General features: G+C 41.4%; 1 protein-coding gene across 4 annotated transcripts; it reads left to right on the forward strand.

The window, feature by feature from the left end:
- The first annotated feature begins 47 nt into the window (after nucleotides 1–47).
- Nucleotides 48–21,985, forward strand: armc1 (armadillo repeat containing 1). 4 transcript variants are annotated; one of them, XM_048528928.2, is made up of 7 exons: nucleotides 48–316; nucleotides 1,967–2,178; nucleotides 11,442–11,533; nucleotides 13,063–13,252; nucleotides 15,020–15,136; nucleotides 16,468–16,542; nucleotides 20,815–21,985. In XM_048528928.2, the coding sequence occupies exons 2-7, from the start codon at nucleotides 2,017–2,019 to the stop codon at nucleotides 21,004–21,006; spliced, it is 828 nt and encodes a 275-aa protein (XP_048384885.1). In that variant the 5' UTR covers nucleotides 48–316; nucleotides 1,967–2,016; the 3' UTR covers nucleotides 21,007–21,985. The 4 variants fall into 4 exon arrangements, with proteins under 4 accessions (XP_048384885.1, XP_048384884.1, XP_048384886.1 ...); XM_048528927.2 differs by having other exon boundaries at nucleotides 48–265; XM_048528929.2 differs by lacking the exon at nucleotides 48–316 and adding an exon at nucleotides 342–597.
- Nucleotides 21,986–23,551: the final 1,566 nt, after the last annotated feature.

Raw genomic sequence — 23,551 nt, forward strand, 5'->3', positions numbered from 1 at the left:
CGTCGTGCGATAGGCTGTGCCGTGCGGGTGGATGTGAGCCAATGAGGTGGCGGGGTTTGAGTGGGTGCAGGGTTAGGAACGGGGACGGGAGGGAGAGGGTCGAGCGGAGAGCTCCGGGTTGTGTCGGTGGAAAGTGGCTGTCGTTCATGTCTCACTGAGGCCTTGTGTCGGTTTATTCCGTATGGAGCTTGCGGGCGAGTGATCGATAGGCGCGGGGTTATTGTTGATGAGTCATACAAGGTGGTAGGCGGGCGGGAATAACAAGGTAGGCGAAGGCCTATGCTCGGCACCGGGGCCCGGGCGGCCTCTGAGGCCGGTGAGCTCCCACATTTAAACTCTCCCTCGCCTGCCTCCACCCACCCCATTACCATCCCTCGTGCTCATCAGGGTTTTCATTTCATTTACACTCCATCTTGTTTTAACCGGTATTTTTAAAAAATGTTTCTGGAATTGAGGCCGGCACTTAGAATCTCACCTCTCTCTGTTTAATGTAATTTTTCGGCAGCAATATAAAACTGGACTCGAATCGTTAACTGTTTTATCGCACTACAGATGGTGCCTGTCCAGCTGAGTTTCTCCCAGCAATTTCTGTTTTAGGTAACGATAGTAATGCTTGAGCCAACGGGTTTTGATTTTTTAAAATCTTTTTGCGCTTTACGTGTGTGTTATAGTCTTTGATTCACAGCTGCTGGTTTACAATGCATAAATCCGGTTTCGTATTGCATAGAATACGCAAGGCTTTGATAATCTTACCATTTTTCCATAAACACCATGACCTTGGATATGGCACTAGAATGAGAACATTACATCACAGAAGAAGGCCTGTCAGCAGTTAGTCTCACTCCACTTTGACACAATCCAGTTTGATAAAACGTGTAAGGTTGAGGGGTGACCCTATTGATGTTTATAAAATCATGAGGAGCATTTATAAAGTGAATGACAAGGGTCTTTTCCCGAGGATGGGGGATTTCAAAACTAGGGGACATTTTTAAGAGATAGTAAGTACTGCTGATGCTGGAGGAACACAGCAGGCCAGACAGCATCAGAGGAGTAGGAAAGTTGACGTTTTGGGTTGGGACCCTTCTTCGGAAATTTTAAAGTTGAGAGGAGAAAGTTTCAAAAAGACCTGAGAGGCAACGTTTTTTACGCCGTGCGCTTTGTGTGTGGATTGAACTGTCAGTAAAAGTCGTGGATACAGGTACAGTTACAGCATTTAAAAGACATTTGGATAAGTTTGTGGATAGGAAAGGTTTGGCAGGATATGTGCCAAACACAGGCAGGTAGGACTAGTTTAGTGGACTGGTTGAACTGAAGGGTCTGTTTCACACTGATTCTATACTGAAGTAACTGCTCTTGATCTCTGGTGCTTCAGCTCTGGGTTTTTTTAAATAAGTGATCAGTTAGACTTATAGCGATTCGGTCAGTTCATTTAGCTGGATGGTTAGTTTGCAATGCAGAGTGAAACCAACAGCATGGATTCAATTCATGCACTGGCTGAGGTTAGCATGAAGGATTCACTTTCTCAACCTCTTTCCCCTTGCCTGAGGCATGGTGACCCTCAGGTTAACTTACCTCCAGTCCTAGCTGTGTGATAATAACATAGCCTTATTGTCTAGTAAGACTGTGGTGACTTTAGTTGGACTCTAGGTACTGCAATGGTTATTTTCCAGTCTTGGTCTGGTGTTGTCGTCTGAATCCTGTAGCTTCACTTGGGTTTAATTCTTTTGGAAATGTATGAAATGGCACTTGCATTTTGTTATCTCATTGTTCGTGAATGAATTTACTCGTGTTCACTAACATACAAAACGCTGCTACATGATCAATCAGAGTGTTGTCTACATTGATAGCTTAAATTAAGTTTAACTGAATATTGAATATGTGTAATTTGGAAATTATTGCTCAAGTTTAAGTACATGTTATTTATGTATTTCATTTGTCATTGGCCTAATGTGTATTCATTTTGCAGGGAATTCTTGAAAGTTGCTTAAAACATATGGCATAGTGGATGGTGGCACAATGAGTGGGGAGCCTGATGCCCTAGCAGTAGTAAACCAGCTGCAAGATTTAGCATCTGACCCCTTAAACAGGCGAGCAATTGTTCAGGATCAGGGATGTCTGCCTGGGTTAATCCTGTTCCTAGACCACTCAAATCCTCAAGTTGTTTACTCTGCACTATTGGTAAGTGTTGACTTGTCTGCTCAATGTAGCCCTGTTTTTAGAATTGACTATTGATACAAGTTCAATGTTTACTCAAAGATCGTGTCTATATCACTGTATGTATACATGTTTATAGTTGATTTACAACTTGGGTAACTTAAGAGCTTTATTGGCACAACTGATGGTGGTGGGGGGGGGGTGGTGAAGTCAAATGGGATTGTTGTGTTTTGTCACTTTGAGACTCATTTCAGAATAATGCAAAAAGTATTGAGGTAGGTAAGTCCCGGATCTTGATGGGATCTACCCTTGTTATTGAGGGAAGCCATATAACAAATTGCTGGAGCAATGACAAATCTTTGGGACTTCACCTGTAACAAAACAGGATACAGAGGAATGGAGAATAGCCAATGTTGTCCCATTGCTTAAGAAGGGTAGCAGGGATAATCCTGGAAATTATAGGCCTGTGAGTCTCACATCAGTGGCAGGGAAATTATTAGAAAAGATTCCTAGGGACAAGATCTATTCACATTTAGAAGCAAATGGACTCATTAGCGATAAACAGCATTGTTTTGTGTGGGGGAGGTTGTGCCTCACTAACTCGATCAAGTTTTTTGAGGAGTTGACGATGATTTGAGGAAAAGCGATTGTTGTCTACATGGACTTCAGTAAAGCCTTTGACAGGGTCCCTCAAGCGGACTGTACAAAAGGTATCACATCATATCAGGGTGAGCTGGCAAGATGGAAAGAGAACTGGCTAAATCAAAGGAGACAGGGTTGCGGTGGAAGGATGCTTTTCGGAATGGAGGTTATGACTGGTGATGTTCCACAAGAATCCGTACTGAGACCTCTGCTGTTTGTGATCTGCGTAAATGATTTGGAGGAAAACCTAGCCGATCTAATTAGTAAGTTTGTGGACAGTGCAAAGATTGGTGGAGTTGTGTAAAATGAGGATACAGTAGGATAGTAGATCAATTGGAGGTATGGGTAGAAAAACAGCGGATGGGGTTTAATCTGGACAAATGTGAGGTGATGCATTTTGGAAGGTCAAGTACAGTTGGAAAATTTAAATGGTGAATGGCAAAACCCTTAGGAATATTGATATCTAGAGGGAAATGGGCGTGCAGGTCCACAGATCACTGATGGTGGCAGCACAGGTAGATAAGGCTTATGGCATGTTTACATCATTGGAAGGGGCATTGAGTATAATGATAGGCGAGTTATGCTGCAAGTTTATAGAACTTTAGTTAGGCCATGCTCGGAATATTGCATAAAGTTCTGGTCGCCACACCACCAGAAGGATGTGGAAGCTTTGGAGAAGGATCAGGAAAGGTTTACTATGATGTTGCCTGGTATGGGGGATTTTGGCTATGATGAAAAGTTAGATAGACTGAGTTTGTTTTCACCAGAATGCAGGAGGTTGAGGGGTGACCTGATAGAAGTTAATAAGGTTGTGAATGGTATGAATAGGTTGGAGAGTATGAAGCTTTTTCCCAGGGTAGAGGGGTCAGTTACTTGGGGACACCAGTTCAAGGTTCGACGGATGAGGGGGCGATGTTTAAAAGATGTATGAGGCAAGATTTTCACAGTGTAGTGAGTGCCTAGAACACGCTGCTAGAGGAGGTGGTGGAAGCAAACACAATAGCAGCATTCAAGAAGCACCTGGACGAATAGTTGAAAAGGTAGGGAATAGAGGGATATGGATCCTGTAAGTGAAGACAGTTTTAATACAGAAGAGCAAAATATGGTGGCGCAGGCATTGGAGGGCTGAAGGACCTGTTCCTGTGCTGTATTATTCGTTGTTCTTAACTTGTGACTCAAAGAACAAGAACAACAGCTGGGTTATCTGTTAGATTCAGTAAATATCAACTCACTCTTCCCTGTTGTAATTCCTGCAAAAATTTGCAATTGTAACAATTATTGAACTTAATATTTACTAAAATAGAGAGCTATTACCAAAACATTTCATCTTACACTCAGGTCAATTGCAAGTATCCCAAATTTCAAATAATTGCAACAATTTGTACTGGAGAAAAAGAGTTCTCATTATTTGGAAAGTCAACTCTGGCTGTGCCGTTGCAATAGAGAAAGCAGCTGGGAACCAAATCCTTTCTAACATCCCGGTTACATAAAAAGCACAAGGCTCAAACGTATTCATTTTTGTAAGGAATGAGTCCCTGCCTAATGTATGTTGCTTCAAGCAAGTGTAAATGATCTGTTTTACTTTTTAATTGGTGGTTAGTGCAAAATTAGTACAGTCAGTGATGTTAAGCAGTACAGACTGTACTCTACCAGCCAATGCTGGCAAATCCAGAAAAAAAAAACAAGCCATCTGATTTTTGCAGTTGATAAGTCCTTAATTGTCTGCTCTAAGGAGAGTGATACCCAAAATTGAACATGATCTATTGAAAGTCTAACCAGTGTTTGTTTATAAATGAGAGATAATGGGAACTGCAGATGCTGGAGAGTACGAGATAACAAGGTGTGGAGCTGGATGAACATAGCAGGCCAAGCATCTTAGGGGCACAAAAGCTGATGTTTTGGGCCTAGACCCTTCATCATCAGAAAAGGGGGAGGGGAGAGGGGGAGGTGGATCGAAGATGGATAGACGAGAAGATAGGTGGAGAGGAGACAGACAAGCTAAAGAGGCCGGGATGGAGCCAGTAGAGGGGAGTGTAGGTGGGGAGGTAGGGAGGGGATAGGTCAGTCCAGGAAGGACGGACAGGTCAAGGAGGCAGGATGAGCTTAGTAGGTAAGGAACAGAGGTGCAGCTTCAGTTGGCAGGAGGGGATAGGTGAGAGGAAGAACAGGTTAGGGAGGCAGGGACAAGCTGGGCTGGTTTTGCGATGCAGTAGGGGGAGGGGAGATTTTGAAACTTGTGAAATCCGCATTGATACCATTGGGCTGCAGGGTTCGTAAGCAGAATGAGTTGCTGTTCCTGCAACCTTAGGGTAGCATCGTTGTGGCACTGCAGTAGGCCCAGGATGGACATGTTGCCGAAGGAATGGGAGGGGAGGGGTTTTGAAATGGGTCGTGACTAGGAGGTGCAGTTATTTATTGCGAACTGACTGTAGATGTTCTGCAAAGCGGTCCTCAAGCCTCCGCTTGGTTTCCCCAATGTAGAGGAGGTCACAACAGGTACAGCGGATGCAGTATACCACATTGGCAGATGTGCAGGTGAATATCTGCTTGAAGTGGAAAATCTTCTTGGGGCCTGGGATGGGGGCATGTGTAGCTCTACCAGCGGTTGCAGGGGAATGTGCCGGGTGTGGTGGGGTTGGAGGGGAGTGTGGAGCAGACAAGGGAGTCGTGGAGAGAGTGGTCCCTCCGGAAAGCAGACAAGGGTGGGGATGGAAAAATGTCGTTGGTGGTGGAGTCGGATTGCAGATGGCGGAAGTGTCAGAGAATGATGCTTTGGATCTGGAGATTGGTGGGTGGTACGTGAGGACAAGGGGGAATTCTCTTTTGGCGGTTAGTGTGGGGACTGGGTGTGAGGGATGAGTTGCAGGAGATGCAACTCCACCCACCGCTGACGCCAATGCAACTCCATCCACCACCACCGACATAACTCTGCCCACAGCTGATGCCAATATCGTTCCGCCCACAGTCTCCACAGCCAGCAGCTGTGCCTTGTCGAATCTTCACCATCCCCCCCAGACCTCCCCTGACTGAGGACGAACAGTCAGTGCTCAGTAAGGGGCTCACCTTTGTTCCCCCTCCACCCACTCATCAACAAATACCACAAATGTATGGACATCGAGCAGTTTTTCTGCCGCCTTTGCCTCCAAGCTTACTTCTCTAACCATGAGCCTGACCCTCCCTCCACTGACCCCTTCACCCGCCTCCAACACAAGTCCTCCTCCTGGACACCGCCCCACAGCCTCCAACCTCATTGTTCCCCAACCCCGCACCGCCTGCTTCTGTCTCCTTCCCAAAATCCACAAACCTGACTGACCCATTGTCTCCGCCTGCTCCTGCCCCACCGAATTCATCTCCACCTATCTGGACTCCTTGGTCCAGGAACTCCCTACCTACGTCCGTGACATCACCCACACCCTCCACCACCTCCAGAACTTCCAATTCCCTGGTCCCCGGCACCTCATTTTTATTATGGACGTCCAGTACCTATACACCTGCATTCCCCACGCAGGTGGCCTAAAGGCCCTCTGCTTCTTCCTGTTGAGCAGGCCCGACCAGTCCCCCACCTCTAACACCCTCATCCGCCGAGCCAAACTCGTCCTCACCCTGAACAACTTCTTTCTTGATTCCTCCCACTTCTGACAGACAGAGGGGGTGGCCATGGGTACCCGCATGGGCCCAAGCTATGCCTGCCTCTTTGTAGGTTATGTGGAACAATCCCTCTTCCATACTGACACTGGCCCTAAACCTCACCTCTACCTCCGTTGTAGACTGTATCGGCGCTGCCCTGTGCATCGAAGAGGTGCTCAAACAGTTCATTCACTTCGCCAACACCTTCCACCCCAACCTCAAGTTCACCTGGACACACACACACGGACACGCACGCACGGACACGCACGCACGGACACGCACGCACGGACACGCACGCACGGACACGCACGCACGGACACGCACGCACGGACACGCACGCACGGACACGCACGCACGGACACGCACGCACGCACGGACACGCACGCACGCACGGACACGCACGCACGGACACGCACGCACGGACACGCACGCACGCACGCACGCACGGACACGCACGCACGCACGCACGCACGCACGCACGCACGCACGCACGCACGCACGCACGCACGCACGCACACACACACACACAAAGTGGTGGAGATCAACTTGAACAGTGTCTCCTGCATTTCCTGCAACTCATCCCTCACACCCCATCCCCACAATAACCGCCAAAAGAGAATCCCCCTTATCCTCACGTACCACCCCACCAATCTCTGGATCCAAAGCATGATCCTCCGATACTTCCGCCATCTACAATCCGACCCCACCACCAAAGACATTTTTCCATCCCCACCCTTGCCTGCTTTCCGGAGGGACCACACTCTCCATGACTCCCTTGTCCACTCCACACTCCCCTCCAACCCCCACCACACGTGGCACTTTTCCCTGCAGCCGCAAAAAGTGCTACACCTGTCCCCATACCTCCTCCCTCACCCCCATCCCAGGCCCCAAGAAGACTTTCCATATTAAGCAGATGTTCACCTGCACATCTGCCAATGTGGTATACTGCATCTGCTGTACCCATTGTGGCCTCCTCAATGGGGAAACCAAGCGGAGCCTTGTGGACTGTTTTGCAGAACAGCTGCGCTCGGTTTGCAATAAACAACTGCACCCCCCCAGTTGCGAACCATTTCAGTTCTCCCTCCCTTTCCTTCGACGACATGTCCATCCTGGGCCTACTGCAGTGCCACAACAATGCTGCCCGAAGGTTGCAGGAACAGCAATTCCTATTCCCCTTGAGAACCCTGCATCCCAATGGTATCAATGTGAATTTCACAAGCTTCAAAATCTCTCGTTCCCCCTACTGCATCCCAAAACCAGCCCAGCTTGTCCCCTCCTCCTTAACCCGTTCTTCCTCTCACCTATCCCCTCCTCCCACCTTAAGCCGCACCCCATTGCCCGCTCGGCCTGCTGTGTTCATCCATCTCCACACTTTGTTATCTTTGTTTATAAATGCTTGTCTTAATTTCCTTGATTAGTCTGTGTCTCTATTTGTAAAGTCAAATAACATTGTTTTTTCCAAACAACCTGGTCAACTTCTGGCTTTTTTTTTTGTTGATTTGTGCTGTTATTGGACATGAATCATTTGAATCTCAGCAAAGGAAACAGCGAACAATTTTAGAGGGTTGTCAATGAAGAGATTGAATAGAACAGGCCTATGCTTGAATTGAATTATTGTCATGTATACTTAAGTATAGTGAAAAGCTTTGTATGCGACCAATACAGGCAGATCATAATAAGCAATGATATTCAGATCATTGGGTGGAAAAAAAACTTGAACACAGTAAGGCATACAGGTTATGCCGCACGGCAACCGTGAGGCAAGATCAACATCAGCATTATTTAAAGTTAGGCCATTCATTGGTGTAATAATGGCAGGAAAGAAACTGTTTTTGAACCAGCTGGTACTTGTGTTCAAATTTCTGTGTTTTCTGCCTGATGGAAGAGGTTGTAGGAGAGCATTGCCAGGGTGGGAGAGGTCTTTGATGTTTGCAGCCTTTCCTTGGCAATGACAAGTGTAAATGGCATCCTTGGATGGGAGGTTGGCTTCCATGATGGCCTAGGCTGTGCACACAACATTCTGTGGTTTCTTACAGTCCTGGGCAGTGCAGTTGTTGTGCCAGATTGTTATGCTCTCGAGCTTTAAAGAATGAAAGATGATGTCATGAAATATAACCTTTTATGAAGGGTTTGATATGGTATTGTGCCATGTGGCTGTTTCCCTGCCTGCTGCATCTTGGGTGAGTAAAAGCAGTCTCAGGACAGGAGGTTTAGGGCAGTGATGGGAATGAGATGCTTTGGAACTTTAAATTATAGAACTTCTAGGATTGCCTAGCAGATGGATTTTGCTTTTTAATAATTGTATTTTACCAGACACAGGAAATATTCAAAATCATATCGTATTGACATGCTTTGTGTACCTGTTGTTAACAATGATAGGGGAATAGAATGACGCTGTATCCTGTTGACCAAAGCCTGTTAGGAAAAATGAAGTCAAGAGCGTTGATGAGCAGCATCTGTATTGAATGAGGGGCCAACTGGCAATTTCTTCCGTGTTCAGTTGAGTAGGATAAAGCTTAGCACCAGCATAGTATGGCTGTGATTAAGATTGAATTATTTTGATGTAAAGAATCAGTATGGCAGAGAGAGTGATTTTGCTTGACTTGGAACCATGATTTAAAACATGCCAAAGAAATCTGCTTGTTCAATTATGAGGGAGCTGTAAATTGTTTTATACTTATGAAATTTTTGAATATTAATGAAGAAGCAGATACTTACCTTGTTTCCCTTTTACTTCCTAGCCACAACCACCACCACCACCACCTGTTCCCACCCTACAATTTTAAAGAAAGGCCTCAGCAGGTTTGAGTGCCTTGAATGTATTTAGGAATCTCAATCCAAAATTAGGACAATTAATGGTGAATTCACATTCAGTAAAAATGAGGCACATTTGTAAGAACATGCTTGTATTGTCAATCTTTTTACACTGAATTCTATAGGTATGATTTAATCATTTGTGTCAGAACGGTTCATCCAAACATGGATTCCATGATGTGTGAATAGTGATATGCAAAAGTAATGCCCGGTAATGGACCAAAAGAAACTAAAACAGAGCTCAATAAATCCACATCCACTGATGAAGAGATGCGTGCAAATTTCCAATGAACATCCGGTCAAATAAAGAACAAAAGTGTAGCAAAACTGAATATACGGTAGATAGACCTTGTGCGCTGATGGGAACATTCTGTTCTATAAAATACAACAAATTCCATTTCATTAGCAAAATGGTTAACAATTCTGACAATTTGAAATATTTCACAATTCAGACCTTTGAGGATAGGATTTGGAATGTCACGTTGAGGTTGTACAGGACTTTGGTGAGGCCTCTTCTGGAGCACAGTGTGCAGTTCTGGTCGTCCTGCCATCAGAAGGATACTGTTAAATTGGAGAGGGTTCAGAAAAGATTTACCAGGATGTTGCCAGGAATGGAGGGTTTGATTTATAAAAATAGATTGGGAGTTTTTCTCAGTGGAGTGTGGGAAGTTGATGGGTTATCTTATTGAGTTTTATAAAATCATAAGCAGCATATATAAAATGAATAATAAGAGTCATTTCCCTAGGATGGGAGTGTTCAAAACTAGGGAGCATATTTGTATAAGGATTGGAAAGGTTTGAGATATAGGAGAAAAACGCAGGCAAGTGGGATTAATTTAGTGGGATCATGGTCGGCATGGACATGTTGGACTGAAGGGTCTCTTTCCGTGCTGTGTGACTGAAAACAATCTATCTTGGAAATGGGCACAGTTTTCCACAGTGCTTAAGAGCATTCGTATACCACAACTGTACAATATTGGTACCAAAGAACGAGGGTGAAATCATAGAAGTCCTATAGCGTGGAAACGGGCCAATTGGCCCAACAAGTCCACACCGGCCCTCCAAAGAGCATCCCACCCAGGCTGAAACCCCTATCCCATCTCTCTAACCTTACATTTCCCATGGCTAATGCATCTAACCTACACATCCTGGAACTCTGTGGATAATTTAGCATGGCAAATCCACATAACTTGCACATCTTTGGACTGTGGGGGGAAAACACTGGAACACCCATCGGAAACCCAGGCAAACGTGGGGAAAACATGCAAACTCTGTGCAGTCACCGAAGGGTGGATTTGAACCCAGATCCCTGGCGCTGCGAGGCAGCACTGCTAATATATACTGAAGCAGAAAATACAAGAAAAGTCACATGATGACAATGAATAGCAAACTTTGCATCACTGTAAGATCCACATTAGTAAATAGGAATCTTTTTAAGGTATCCAGATCTTCCGTGGAATTACTTGCATGTGACTGTGTTTTGTGCTATTCTGTTATTTAGCTGGTAAGCCAACCTACCCCTTAATTGCTCCTTGTGTAGAAGATGTATAAATATGAAACCTACAGTTATATTTGCTGTAAAACCTGTGGGTGTTGTACCACAGTGGCAACATTTTTAATAGTTTGTGGGTTTCAGTTTCGGGGTTGGAAGAACTCATCATGAGATGACTGGCTTTCAATCGCCGCATTCCATGCTTATACCTGTGATCATGTGACTGGTTTTATTTGATGGGAACATTTGAGAAATCCATTTCTTTGTAATAAATCATTCCTCTACATTTGAGGAATACGTTACAGTCTTGTCTGTCAGCTATAGGTTGCGACTTCCCAGCTGCTTTAAATGACTTCAGAATCCTGGCATCTTTTCAAGTTGAATCTCGTTATATTGCTTTAATAACCCTATTACCATGAATACTTCCATATTCCTCCCTTGTTGCAAGTGGGTGTATAGATTAGCCAAATAAGTGTTTTAACTGATAAGAAGGATAGATGGGAAACTGCTGCCTTCAAAACCGTGATTACAATATGATTGCAATTGTAATGAGCTTTATAGTAATGCTATTAAGGGAGTAAAGTTATACAGAAAAGTCTCATTTGCATTCTCTACCTATCTTAATTGGTTTCATCAGTTGTTATTGTAAATGATTTTTCTGTTGGCGTTGATAACTAATTCAGCTGTATTATTTTCTCCCTCTGCATCTTAGGCTTTGCGCTATCTGGCAGAATGCCGTTCCAGCAGAGAGAAAATGAAAACTGAACTGGGCATGATGCTGAGTTTACAAAATGTGATCCAAAAGTAAGGCTGTATTACTGGATTAATTCTAAATCTGAGAACTGCAGTATCTTTTTTATATAGCGAAGGTACCATTCTTGGATATTCTTCTAAAGAGGCCTTTTCATTAAGCCATGGAAGACCTTGTTTCTGTGTTCACATAAAAGATGGGGGTTGGGTGGTGGTGTGGGAGAGGGAGGGAAGAGTCCTTTGAACATTGGTGTCCTTTCCCTCAGAAGAATGATGTGATAAGACTTGTACTCTGGGCATAAATTTACCAATATCATATGCTCTGTAATGATTAGCATATCTTGCGCAGCACCATGTGTAATTCATAAAATTGTAGGGAATCCCTGACAGATTTGTTATTGGAAACATCTATCACAGCACCACCTATTGGTGCAACATGTGTTGCTGGTGAATAGAGATAGCTTTATAATAGAATATTTCGTAGGATTTTAATGTGTAATTAATTTCCACTTTCTATTTTTTTTGGGACGCTAACATCACTGGCAAGGCCAGTCACTATTGCTGATCAGTCTCTGATGTCATGTTATTTGTTTGTTAATATCCTTCAGTTTTGGATTTCACATTTTGAAACAGTGGTATATGGGTTTCCTAAGTTTGAAGGGGTTTATAGAATCCCTTCAGTGGGGAAAGAGGCCATTCAGCCCATCAAGTCTACACTGACCCTCTGAAAAACATTCCAATGTCTTAAGACTGGGAGAAAAACAAATGTAATTTAACGACTAACTTCTATATCGTGATCCTGTTGATTTAGTTCTAAATTCAGTTTTTGAGAGATTTCCTGGGGCATATAAGGGTTTTGTTTACATGAGGAGGGAACAAAGTAAACAGTGTAGTGGATCAGGCTTGTAGATAGAAAATTCAGAAAAATTTTTTGGGCTTAGGGAAACGCTGGGAAAGCTTTTTAGTTTCAGTTTGGAGCAGTTTCTCAGAAGTCTTTGCTGAACCTGGATGTGACAAACAGTTGCTCCTGAGAAAGGGAAGTGGTTGAGGACTGTTTTTAGGAAGAAGCTACCTCAGTGAGAGAAGTTTTAGTTTAAAAGCTTGAGACCAGACCAAAGTGTTTGGTTAAAACCCTTGTTATTTGGTTGTTTGAAGCTGAAAGTTGAATTCGTTGTTCACAACACACAGAAGAATGTCAGAAGTCACATGACACTAGATCATAGTTTAACAGGTTTATTTGAAATCCTAAGCCTTTGGGGCGCTGCACCCTTGTTGGGTGAAGTGACTTTAGGATGTTGACAGGAGATTTGGTGATAATACACACTAAATATCAAGAGGAGACAGTTAGATCCTCTCTTGTTGGAGATTCTTTGCACTTGCTTGGCGTAGCCCAGGTCTTACTGTGTGTGGACATTGAAAGCTTCAGTAACAGAGGAGTTACAAAAGGTACTGAACACTGCAATCGCCAGTGACCATTTCACCTGTGAACATGTTGGATGGCAGGTCATAATGACATAAATCTGACTGTTCTGAAGGTGTTTTGAATTAATTCAACGCCTTGACATTTTGTCATTTCTTTTCAGAACAACGACGCCTGGTGAAACTAAGATTTTGGCAAATGAAGTGTATGAAATTTTGCAGTCATCAAGCAGTGAAGAGTCTGACTACACAAATGATCGTAACTCACATAGGCGCAAACCACAGTTTTTCTTGGGGAGCACTAACAAACGGGCGAAAACAGTTACTCTGCAGATAGATGGTTTGGATGATGCGGTAAGACATCAAATCTGAGATATTTCACCTTTTTGAAGTCAACAGAGGAGGGAAAGGCAAAACATTGCGGTGGGAGGACGGAAGAGGAAGGGTAAGTGGAAAGGACGGGAGTGAAAGAATGGCAGTAGGGTAGGATTGGGGAGATGAGAGGAAGGGAAAGAGGAGAAGAAAAGCTGAAGAGAGGAATGGGAAGGAAAGAGGGAGTGGAGGTGGTTTGGGGGTGTGGAAGAAGAGAGAATGTGTGGGGTAGTGCGTAAAGCAGCAAGGAGAGATGTGGGTGAAGAAGAGACTGGGGAGGAGAGATAGCTGAGACGAAATGGGAGAGAATGGGTGAAGTAGTGTAGGGGAAATAGGGATGTAGAGGATGAGGAGAGATGGTTGCGTGGGAGGGAGGTAGTGGAAGACCATGAAAGATTCACAATTTAGAATTGTAACAGTCTTTACGTTTGAGTTGTTGGAACAAAAGGTTATGGGAATAGGCCCAAAATGCCTATTGAATCATAGAATTTGCCATTTGAGCTATGAGCCACTGAAAGAGCAATCCCTGTAGTCCCATTCTCTTGCCCCGACTCCTCCAAATTCTTCATCTTTCAAAGATATATCTAGCTTTCTTTTGAAACCTCATATGAATTAGCGTTATTGAATTGAATTAGCTGTATTGTCACGTGCGCTCGAATCAGTGCAGTGAAAAGTTTACAATGTTGCTGCTTATGGCACCATCTTAAGTACAGGATACCCGGGTACAGATACTTAAGTATGGAATCTGTGACCACCGCATGCCCAGATACACGATTCTTGAGGTCCTTCTGCTCCTGTACTCGCCTCAAAATTTTGCCATGGAGCTTGTGTTGTATGTCCATCTAACAGGTGTCTGCTCATTTGGCCAATTGTTAACGACCCTCTGAAGCTACTCAGCGTCATCCTGATAATTCACTATTCTCCCTGACATTGTGTCATATTGGGAGAGAATTGAATGAGAAAGTTGGGTGGGGCGGGGGGGGGGGGCGCGGAGAGAAAAAAAGTGAAAGCTATGGAATGGGACTAAGTAAATGCAATTTGCAAACACCTGGTGTGGACACAATGGCTGCTGTGCTATAACAGTTTGTTTGTTGTTATTTCTTGCTACTTTATGAATAAACAAAACCGGAACATTGTAGATGAACAACCAACATAAAGTTGATAACCTCTGCTGGCTTCTTACGATTTTATGAAACTTGCTGTATACATGTAGGAAGGAGCCAGTGCTTTACAACCTGCTGCTAATTTAAAGATTCCCTCAGTGCCGCGAATGAGTCCATAATCGCTACCTTTGTCAAACCACAGCAATTACGCTTTGCTCCATTAAAAGTATATGGCATATAAATACACTCCGTTTTTTAGCATGAATTAATAAAGCAGTGTATTTTGTGGGTCTTTCTTGGTGAACATAGAACAGTACAGCACAGAACAGGCCCTTCAGCCCACAATGTTGTGCTGACCATTGATCCTCATGTATGCACCCTCAAATTTCTGTGACCCTATGCATGTCCAGCAGTCTCTTAAATGACCCCAATGACCTTGCTTCCACAACTGCTGCTGGCAACGCATTCCATGCTCTCACAACTCTCTGCGTAAAGAACCTGCCTCTGACATCCCCTCGAAGTTCAAAGTTTCTCACGCTGATAAGTGTTTATTTTTACTTTTGACAGTTTTTTATTTTATCATGTAAATTCAGTTTATTTCAAATTAATTGATCTGTTTAAATGCTCTTTTGGGGTTTTCTTTTAGTCACGGAGGAATATGTGTGAAGAAGCGTTGTTGAAAATTAAAGGTGTCATCAGTTTTACTTTCCAAATGACTGTAAAAAGATGTATTGTACGGATCCGTTCTGATCTAAAAGCAGAGGTAAGTCTGTTTGTGAAAAAAATGTGACTACTGTTTGACAATACCCGTGGTAAGTCTGACATTCTATCTTTGGTCTTTAAGAGATTCCCAATTCTCTAGCCTGCCACTGACATTTACAATGTCGTAAGCCTTAGTTTTTTTTTCCTTTATTATCTTTGCATCCGTGGCCATGCAAGGAACTTAATGTAGGTTTGTAGTGATCATAACAAGATCAGTCAGCTGGACATCGTAGAATGTGCGTTCTCTGATTGGGGCTGTTAATCAGGTCCAATTAGAGAAACCTGGCTGACAGATTAAAAAGAAGAGTGTAAGAGATTCTGATGAGGCTGTGCCAGAGTTGAGGATTTGTCACATGTAAATAAAGGGTGACTTGGTGACAGGATTCCAGCCTTTGGAGTTATTTCATGTAGACAAGCTGGACTTCAGGTGTTAAGATATGAGGAGAGATTACACAAATTAGGCCTGATTTGTTTCTAGAATTTAAAGGCTAAGGGGTGACCTGACTGAAGCCTCCAAGATATCAAGATAGGAAAAGATGGGGTAGATAAAGATAAACTGCTTCCACTAGTTGAGAATTCGAGAGCTAGGGGGCATAGTCTGAGAATTAGGGTCACACTGTTCAGGAGACATGTTAGGAAGCACTTCTGTACACAAAGGATGATCGATGTTTGGAACTCTTTCCACAAACAGCAGCGGATGTTGGATCAGTTGTTAAATTTATCTATGGTCAGATTTCAAATTTTGTTAAATGAAGGTATTCAGGGATGTGGGGCAAAGGCTGATATATGGAGTTAAGCCACAGATCAGCTATGATCTCATTGAATGGTGGAATAGGCTCTGGGTTGAATGACACTCTTGTTCCTCTGTTTCAAATTTGATCCAGAGATTCCAAAAAAGAAAGATTGAAAATTAGTTTAACCATTTCCTATACTACATGACATTCAATTTTTTTAAAATGGAAAAATAAAGGGATTGTAACGATAGAGTTTTGCTCTCAATTTATGCCCTGATTTATAGAAGTTATTCACAACTGGGATAAGTGAACTGCTTTATTCCAGCAGGTGATCAAAAAATGATCAGCATTCTGTGGTCTCTCTCAAACTTGAAGGGTCTAGGCCCGAAATGTCAGTGTTTCTGCTCCTACGATGCTGCTTGGCCTGCTGTGTTCATCAAGCTCCACACCTTGTTATCTTGGATTCGTCAGCATCTGCAGTTCCTATTATCTCTGATAGGAATTTTGCAGTGGAAATGTCAAACCCCTGCATTACCCCTTTTCTATGACTCAGCATGAGCCTAACTATTGGCATTATTTCTGTTTATTTTTATTGTAGGCACTGGCATCTGCTATTGCAGCAACCAAAATTCTGAAGGCACAACAAGTGATCAAAAATGAAAACGGAGAAGAGGTAAGATATGTCTATCACAGAAATCATTTAAACATTACATTTTTCTTCTTGAGCCCCAAGGCCCTCTTGTCTTTTGGTTGTCTGTCGTATTGCCAATCTAGTCTTGGTATTAATATAAACATTGGTTGCATCAAAAATTAACACCTATGAGGTACCTGGGAGGAACTAGATCTTGACCTGATTCTTCTTTACCCTTCTCTTTCTGGATGTTTTGTGCTTTATTTTTGACTTTATACCACCAACTTGCTGGGCCCGAAAGATGGCTACATTTTCATGGATATGAGTGAATGCCTGCGTTTTGTTTAATAAGATACTTTACTCTCAACTGTGAAACCAGAAGAGACATAGGCACTGCTTTGCCTCATGTTCCTCTTTTCATGTGGGATTTATACAACACTATTTTTATCATTTAACATTAGCAGTAAATTTCTTCTAAGCATTCTTTTGTAAATTCATCAGAAAAATTTCTAGGTTTGGATGTTCTAATCTAATCCTAGGTTAAATGATCAGAGCAGTAAAAATTGATCAAAATGCCTTTGTATTGAGTATAATACAGAAAGTTTAATATTGATGTAGACATATTCACATTAGAAAGTTTAATGCCAGATTACCTAGCAAGTGTTCTGTTTGATTTACGCATTGAACTTGTCATAGTCTTAATGGATTAGTTTGTTTGTCCTAAGTGATTCTCATTAAAAATGTAGTGCCCTTTGTGGGTATACATGACCTTTTATAGAGAGATTTTATAGTTTAAGTTCTTGGTTATGTAGTTATATTGTCAATCTTTCTATTGAATTAAAAAGGAGTCTTTCTGGTGATAAAGTCCTCTGAGGACCGGTAGTTTTCTTAAACTTGAGTCACAAGTGGAACTACCTCTGGTTTCAGATAAGTGATTCTATTTGTTCTGATGACATTAGGTCCAATCCCGTCAAGTTTTTAGTGTTCTGAAATGGTTCACACTACTGTGTGCAAACCTCTATTTAATACCCAAGTAAAGTAGTTGTCTGACATTTTGCAATATCCAAACATTTGTATTTTAAAACTAGTGTCTGGGCATTGAGAAGCATTTTGTGGTGACACTTGTGCAAATATTCATTTTTATTCTAGATTTATTGGTTGTTTTGAAGTCAACATTGAAATTACCTCATCAGATTTGATTTCATATTAAAGAGGACTAATGCAGATTTATGGTTGGGGAAGGGCAGGAAATATACAAAGACTGTATCCTTTCAAGATAGTGTGAAAATTAGGAAGAAAATTAATAAAAGATAACACTTTTGAGAACATGGAGAAGGATTTTCTTTTACTATAAAATTTCCTTGTCCACATGATCATGGGATAATCTTAGAGCCTGTTTACTGTAACTAACTAAAGCATGGCTTTCCTGCCTGCAATATCTTCATCCTTTAAGTATGGAAGAACCTGCTAATAGTTCCTTGTTTACTGTGCAAGCCTATGTTTTGCTAAACTATTGAGTTCAAATGTTTAGTTTCTACAACATAGTTTAATTTCTTCTCAAATCTGTCAACCTACAATAAAAAGACTAATTCTCCTGTAATAATTAAGGGTTTTAAAGATAGGAATTATCCTTTTAACTGCCTTTGAAGCTTGACCAGGGCTGCTTTTACCCAGCATGTGAGAATCCATTAACCTGAGTAATCCAGAGAAGGCTAATTTAGAGATGTTTTTAATTTAATTCTGCTGACAACTCAGGCCCAATATTGCGTTGGCACATGCCTATTTGCGTATCTCACTGAGAAGGAAATGGGCCCCATAACAGGTAACTAAGCATTCTACAACGTGTCTATCCGTCTTGGACTTTTTCTTTGGAAGGAAGATAATGTATTAAGGAAACACAGCCTGGTAGATAATTTAGCTAATTATGGCTGGAAATGATTTTAGACAATCAAACCTTTTTATGTGCTATAGTGAAATAAAGGAGATAACAAAAATGACAAGTGAAGCTGGATGAACTGAATTCCAGTGGGGAAAAAAAGCAATCAGGTCGTGCTGCAGTTACACAACGCATTGGTAAGACCATATCTAGAATACTATGCACAGTACTGGTCACTGTACTTAGGGAAGGATGTTAATGAATTAGTCTGTCCAGAGTTTACTTACGTACCTAGAATGAGTGGATTGCCTCTCTGAGGAAAGGCTAGACAAGCTAGACTTGTATCCTCTACACTTCAGAAGAATCAGAGTAGGCGCCCATTTAATACAGATGTGGAAACGTGTTTTTTTTTTTCCTGACCATTGAGAGCCTTTGGAATTTCTTTCCCCAAAAGGCAGCAGATGCAGAATCATTGAATATTTTAAGGCAGAGGTAAATTATTTCTTATCAAGGGAATGAAAGTTTATCAGGGAAATGCAGGAGTGTAAAGTTGAGGTTAAAATCAGATAAGCTATTATCTTATTGAATGGCAAAGCAGGCTGAAGGGGCCATGTGGCCTACTCTTGTTTCTTGTTTGTATGCTCATAGGAGTGCTTTCTACTCGCAGCAATAATTCATAAAATGGTCCTCTTAAACAGAGATATATTAGTGACCTAAATGACTTCAGAAATCAGTTAAGTGGCCATAGAATAGAATCTTATGAAAGCATTTTTTTAAATAAAAGTGAAATCTTTGATTTGACAGAGCCTTGAATTAAGGTTCATAATACAACACTCCCAAGCCAGTTTCAGATTCCACTGTTCAATGCTTTTCTGGCTGGCATCCCACCCTCCAATCTTTGCAAACTTTAGCTTGTATAAAACTATAATGCCTATATTGCATCCCTCACCAAGATGCACTCATCCATAACTCTGTCCTTGCTAAACTACATAAGCTATCAATCTATTAACAGTATTTTAAATATAAATCATGTCAGACTGTTGGTAATTCAATTTCTAGGAATGTTCTCTTAATGCTATGACCTTAGTATGCCACACATTCTCTATCATCTTGTTTTCCAGCATAATGTGAGGTAGAATAGGCACTCTTCAGATTTAAAAGTAAAATTCTTTGGCCCATTTACATGGTATGTGTTGACCAATGATTTGATTTAGTATTGGTATTGCTATTGTCAAGCACTCTACCCACTGCCTGTTTGTACCAGCTACGTGAATGGTATTTTCCAATAACAGTTTTTGCCTCCCATGCAATTGAGTGATCTTGTGTATCAGTTTCGGTACCTGTGCAACGTCAGGTACATGGGTAGTGTATCCCAGCAACCAACTGATCAAGTCAAACAATATGTTCCTTTGGTTGTTTGTTGTAGGCAGTGTTGACTGTACTCAATCAGCCCACACTTGCAACACTCAAACTAAATGTTTGCTGTTAGTGATTCCACGACAGGATATTACATGCTGAATAACCCTTAAGAACACTAATTGCTATGCTGACCACCAATTTAAAATAAATATGGACCGATCCTCTGTAAACTATAAGGAATATGCTGCATCTGTATTACCTTACCTGAAAATTTGGGAAACCTATAGCTCCCCATAGCTTTCTCTATGGCAAAGCCTCAGTCAATTGACTTGCCAACCAGTTAGTTTCTTATGTGTTTTGTAATTATTTGAAATTTGACATTGTTGTATTTGCTCTGATGTATGAAAGTTGTAAATTTTTGCCAACATGTTTCTTTTAAAGCAATATTTAAATTCTGTGCTACTGAAACGTTGATAGATAAATTGCTTATTGACTCTGTTGTATTTCGTTGGCCTTGGCTGCTCATTTCAACTGTCTGTCCATGTCCTCATGATGCTGTTACCACCTTCCTCCATAGTTTACTGCATTTAACTTGTGATTCAAATGCAGACTTTAAATGCATATTTCCTACACCTAAATTAATGTTCCTAATGTATAGAAAAGAATATTGCTTCTAGCGGTAATCCATGCTTCTTCATTTGTGCATGTGTTTTTGTTTTGGGTGGTAGAATTATGGGTAGTTTCCCCATTCATTATGGATTGGATTTTTACTTGCCTGTGTTTGAGCTAGTGTTGGAATTCAAAACAAAAGTTAAGAAATGCTTGTTGAAGTAAATAGACTAGACCGTACAGTTGTATTTTATCAAAACGTTGACATTATAAAACCTTTAGAATAAAACTTGCATAAAAGCATTGATGTATATCTTGCTGTGTTTTATTGACAAACCTAATTGCTACACTGTGTAAAATAGAAAACATATTTTAAAAGAACACATTTTAAAACAACCAATGGAAATATTTCCACACCTTCCAAATGCTGTTCACTGATACTGTTTGAAGTTTTTAATCTTTTTTTATAGATGCTAGTTCCATTCCAGGGCGCATCTGTTGAAGTAGAGGAGAATACAGATTTACCAGACTACTTGCCCGAAGATGAGAGTCCCGCAAAGGATGGAGACAATGCTGTGTCCCGTGTTGGGAATAAGCAAGAAGTTGGTGGCGGCTGGTTCAGTACAGCAGCAAACTTTTTATCAAGATCATTTTATTGGTGACAGGTAGTTGTAGTTGCACCAGACTTGGGTATTTGTAGGACTGTGGAAACAGGGAGCTGTTTTCCCATTGTTGTGGTGAATTGTCAAGTGCAATTTGCAGTAATGCAAGAACAGTTTATAGAGGCTTTACATATACTGCATTTTCACTAAAACAAGAATTTAAGCCATCAGTAATAGAAGAGATCCTTTTCTGCCTTTATCATTTAAATTGCCTCACAATCATGTGTTTATTATTTTCTTCCAACGGGTCCACATCAATACCAAATGACATGAAAAGTGAAGCTTAAGCAACCAGAGTTTGGATGGATTCTTCTGCAGCATCCTACATAGGGTACCCATGTTCAGCTCTATCACTTGAATGTTGTACAGAAAATCTCTTTGTTAATGTAAAGAGAATTGTGCATGAATTATGCTTTTTTTTTGATGTTACATATTTCACTGGCATTTCAAGTACTCACAGTTGCTTGAGACCTAAAGGATTGCATACGTTTGCCTTAAATTTTATGTTCAAATTCTAAAGCCTTCATTACATATGCCTTTTTTGTTTTCCATCTGAATGCTGAAATTCGTTCTGCTTTTTGGTGCAACTTATCCTTGAAACTTATTAATATTCAGTCTTTTCTGTACATAAAAGTTGCACTCTGATCAATGTACAGTAAATGAACCAACGTGCTGACTTTTAATCTGATTTTGCAACAGTTAGATAAAACCGTCAAAAGCCTGTTAACTGCACTTTGAGTACTCAATGCCTTGCTGTTACAATGCAACATTTTGTTTTATTGTCAGATAACATGTATTAAAACAATGAATAATTTGACAATTGAAATGTTTGTTTGAGGTGACAGGAATGTACAATATTCTACATATAAATCTTTGTTGTTAATTTACATTCAAGTAATTGACATTTAGTTTGTGCCAATAGCTTGTATGTTCCACTGTGTTACTACATTTTCCATTAAACATATTGTATATGGACTACATTTCCACATTTTAAAAATGAGTTTTTTTTTAATGTCACCTGTGCCCACTTTCTCTTACGTTTTAGGAACAAGTACTTGATACTGTGCAAGCAGATTCCCATTCAATATTTAGTCTTGTAAATCATGTGAAATGAAACATTAATCTGTGTTTCTGCGTGGCACAGATCAGTCGGTCTGTCAACCGCAGTACAAATGAAAAGATGTTTATTCATTGAAAGGGAGGACAAGACCAACAGTTTTTAAAAAAAGTTATAGATTTTATCCGTAATTTGGCTTTGGTTGAGTCTTTCATTCACTATAGTTCGGGGGATTGGGGGAAAGAATAATGGAATCCAAAGTCATTTGATTTCTTTTTAAGAGTTTTCTGAAGAAGGTTCTTGACCTGAAATGTCAGCTTTCGTGTTGCTTTGCTGCCTGGCCTTCTGTGTTCCTCCAGCTCCACACTCTTATCTCGATTTTCTTTTTAAGTTTATTTTAAATAGCTGAACTGCATAACCTTTTTCTGAAGTTGTCCAACAGCTAATTTCTGTGGCACCACTTGGAATTGTGTTGTTTTATAGGAGGATTGACTGTTTTCAAATTTCTGGTACTCATTCTGTAATCAGTTCCACAAAATGCCATTTGTTGTTTTTCCTCCCCCCATGTTAGAATGAAATAGCTGCTTGATAAGCTGAGAATACTTTCTTTGCTGCTCCAGTTTTTGTGGTGTTATTAGGTGATTTAGTATTTAGGTATTTACATTAGATGTTTGAGTAAATCTGGACACCTTTTGGTACAGTTTCAAAATTGATTAACACCATCTTTTCTACTGTACTTTTGTTATGGTTGCAGTATGTTTTGAGAATATCCTGAAATAAGAATTGTAAATGCAGCTGGCATCCCAGACGCTGAGATTGTGAGCCCATAGTTCTTGCATATGCATGACCTCAACTTGTGCGTTATGAGCTATTTTCCTTGTAATTTTGCATCAAGCTGCAGGTTAGAACAATGAAAGTGATACAGCGTAGAAGGGTGCCTCGTGGCCCATGTTGTCCATGCTGATTCGAAGACAGCAGATGCCCTTTCTAATCACATCTTCCTGCACACTATCCATTGCTGTGCAGTTTGCAATACTTAAGGTGAAGAAATGGGTATTTTTAAAAAGAGTTCAGGGTCTCTGCCTCCGCCACAGCTCAGGCAGTGAATTCCAGACACCCACCACCCTTTGCGTAAAATGTTTTTCCTCATGTCCTCCCTAATCCTTCTGATGCTTAGTCTGATTCCATGACTCCTGTCTTTCAACTTTCTGCTAAGGGACCTAGGTTCCTCCTATTTGCCCAATTTCTATCCCTCACAATTTTGTATACCTCAATCATGTCACCTCTCAGCCTTCTGTAATTCAAGAAGAACAGCCCCAACCCCTCCAATCTCTCCTCATAGCTACAGTTCTGAACCTCTGGCTATGTAATAGTAATTCTTCTCATCATCTGGAGAGAGAGTGTATACATTCTTTCTGTAATGTGATGACCAGAACTGCACACAGTACTCCAGTTATGGCTTCTGTTTCTTTTTATAGTTTTATCATT

This window comes from Stegostoma tigrinum, chromosome 5 (genome assembly GCF_030684315.1).
Source record: "Stegostoma tigrinum isolate sSteTig4 chromosome 5, sSteTig4.hap1, whole genome shotgun sequence".
NCBI lineage: Eukaryota > Metazoa > Chordata > Chondrichthyes > Orectolobiformes > Stegostomatidae > Stegostoma > Stegostoma tigrinum.